The sequence below is a fragment of the Eimeria mitis genome, genomic scaffold (genome assembly GCF_000499745.2).
Source record: "Eimeria mitis Houghton genomic scaffold, Emh_scaff184, whole genome shotgun sequence".
In the NCBI taxonomy this organism is placed as follows: Eukaryota; Apicomplexa; class Conoidasida; order Eucoccidiorida; family Eimeriidae; genus Eimeria; species Eimeria mitis.
The window spans coordinates 1-2,548 of NW_013570161.1; the positions used below are offsets into that span (position 1 = coordinate 1).

The window sequence follows — 2,548 nt, forward strand, 5'->3', positions numbered from 1 at the left end:
TATATATATATATATATATATATATATATATATATATATATATATTATATATATGTTATATATATATATATAGGTGATTCAGAGATACGTTTGCTAGAAAAAAGAGTGCAGCAGCTGGTGCGTGTTGTTTACACATTTCATTTACTTCGTGCAGCTTCTGATCCTCTTCATAGATACAGCACAAAAGCCCCAATGGGTGGAGGTTATAACTAAAATAAATAAAGCAACTGTGTACATGCATGCATGCATGCATGCAAATATATAAGAGTGTTGAGTACTGGGGTTTCAGTTAGCCTCTGGTTACTATGATAGTATTGATGGTGTAGAGTGGTGCTTTGTATGAGGGAGGAACTGCATCCGTCCGCCAGAACAGACTCAATGAAACAATAAAAAAAAATAAAAAACAAAATTATTTTACATAAAATAACATTTATACTGATGAAAAATATACGAAGAAGGAGCCACACAGACGAGGCGGTTGAGGCCCCACATGGGGGGCCCCGCAGGCGGCCAGCGTATGCGCCGCCCGTGTATTTCACAATTAAAACTAAAATTTTGCGTTTTCTTTATTATAAAATAAATAATTACACAATTATAAACCTAGAAGGCAACAAAAATAAGCCAATTGATGCGGCTTTCCCTCATTTGTATGGCCATTCATGTTTTGCTCTCTCGGGCGCTGCAGCCCCAGACTCGATGCTGATTTCAGTATCGTACTTCTAGGTTTTTTGGTTCTTTAACTGAATAAAATTAATATTTTATGTTTGTTTTTCCTTTTTATATTCATAAAGTAAACGACAGGCGGTAAGCGGCTGCCGCCGCCTGGCAGCATTTCATGTTTTTTTTTTTTTTCACTAGCTGTAATGGTCTGAGTTTCTGAACATATACGTACACGATCTTCATTTTCTTTCTATTTTATCTTTTGTATAATTGATGTTTCTTTAATATTTCTCTTTTTTTATATTCTCTCATGTTATCCTAAAAGTTCAGCTTTCCATCAAAATTCCGAAATTCATGAAAAATACAGAAAATGGCGGATCCGAATCTGGTGGTTTCCACCAACGTCAGATCAGCGCGTTTAGAGTTTCTCGGCGATGAAGAAATACGTAAACTTTCATGTTGCCGTGTGATCACTCCTGCAGCATTTGCAGCTCCTGAGGGCTCTGGTATTGGCTCAGCAGCTGGAGGAGCAGCAGCAGCAGCAGCAGCAGCAGCAGCAGGACTTGCTGCTGCTGTTCCAGGGGGTCTTCATGATAGTCGTATGGGGGTTTTCGATGGAAGGGAAACATGCGGCACCTGCGGGGCCTCAGGCAGCTGCCCCGGCCACATAGGCCACATAGAGCTGGAGCTGCCCGCGCTGCAGCCTATACTGATGCCTTCACTTGTCAAGCTTCTTAAGGGGGTGAGGATTCAGCATCAGCTGCTGCTGCTGCTGCTGCTGGTTTGCTGTTGCTGTTGCTGCTGCTGCTGCTGCTGTGGCCTGCAGTAATTTTCCTTGTTGCTGCAGTTGCTGTTGTTTTTGCTGCTGCTTTCTTTTTTTAGGTTTGTTTAGAGTGCCGCCGCCTGCGGCTCTCACGTCAGCAGAAGGGCCTGGAGGCGAAGAGGTTTCAGCTGCTGCAGCTGCTGCTGCTGCAGGAGCTGCAGCTGATGGATGCTGCTGTGACGCGCAGCAGCAACGCCAACAATGCTGGCGACGCAGAAGCCTTTAAAAAGAGATCAGATATACTGAAAATATTTGCTGCTGTAGATGCTGAGCTCAATGCTCGCATGCAGAAGGAGCAGCAACAGCAGCAGCAGCAGCAGCAGCAGCAGCAGGAGCAGGAGAACCAGGCGGGTTCGATCGATTCAACTGCAGCAGCAGCAGCAGGAGGCGATGGTGATGCAGCAGCAGAACCAGCAGCAGCAGCAGCAGCAGCAGCAGCAGCAGAAGCAAAGAAAACATTCATGCTGCAGCATATAGCCAGGGACCTCAGCAGCAGCAGCATGCAGGTTTCTGCCTGGCGGGCATTCCGCAGCAGAGTGCTGCAGCAGGCAGCAGCAGTCACTCGCTGCAGTCACTGCGGCGTGTAAACCCTAAACCCTAATTCTCCTAAACCCTAAACCCTAAACCCTAAACCCTAGAGGATTTAATAAAACCACCGCGATACACAGTAGTGTTTACTCATATTGAACCTCTAGGGTTTAGGGTTTAGGGTTTATGTGTTTCACTCTGCTGCCTATTATTATCCTCTAATATGTGAACCTATAAAAGCAAAAAATATTTAGAATTCAGGGTTTAGGGTTTAGGGTTTAGGGTTTAGGGTTTAGTGTGGGGTGTATGTGCAGCGCGAGTGCGGTGTCTGTACACCTGGCGCCGAAGGGTTCCGGGGTGGAGCTGCGTTGGCCGTGGCAGTTATCTTTACCTTATACAAGCAGCAGTTTCTTTGGTTCTTTGTTTCATAAAGATGCTGCTGCTGCTGCTGCTGCTGCTGCTGCTGCTGATAGCAGCAGTGATCCAGATGCTGCTGCTGCTGCTGCTGCAGCAGCAGCAGCAGCAGCAAATGCTGCA

The 2,548-nt window shown here is 45.6% G+C and overlaps 1 protein-coding gene across 1 annotated transcript in view; it reads left to right on the forward strand.

Moving 5' to 3' along the window:
• Positions 1 to 1,030: 1,030 nt before the first annotated feature.
• Positions 1,031 to 2,548, forward strand: part of EMH_0002290 (DNA-directed rna polymerase I largest subunit, putative) — a gene marked incomplete at both ends in the record, with an annotated part of 5,254 nt that continues 3,736 nt past the window's right edge. The window contains 3 exons of the mRNA XM_013495955.1: positions 1,031 to 1,402; positions 1,543 to 2,066; positions 2,326 to 2,546. Of these exons, the coding sequence (XP_013351409.1) occupies positions 1,031 to 1,402; positions 1,543 to 2,066; positions 2,326 to 2,546 (1,117 nt within the window). The remainder of the gene's footprint in view (positions 1,403 to 1,542; positions 2,067 to 2,325; positions 2,547 to 2,548) is intronic.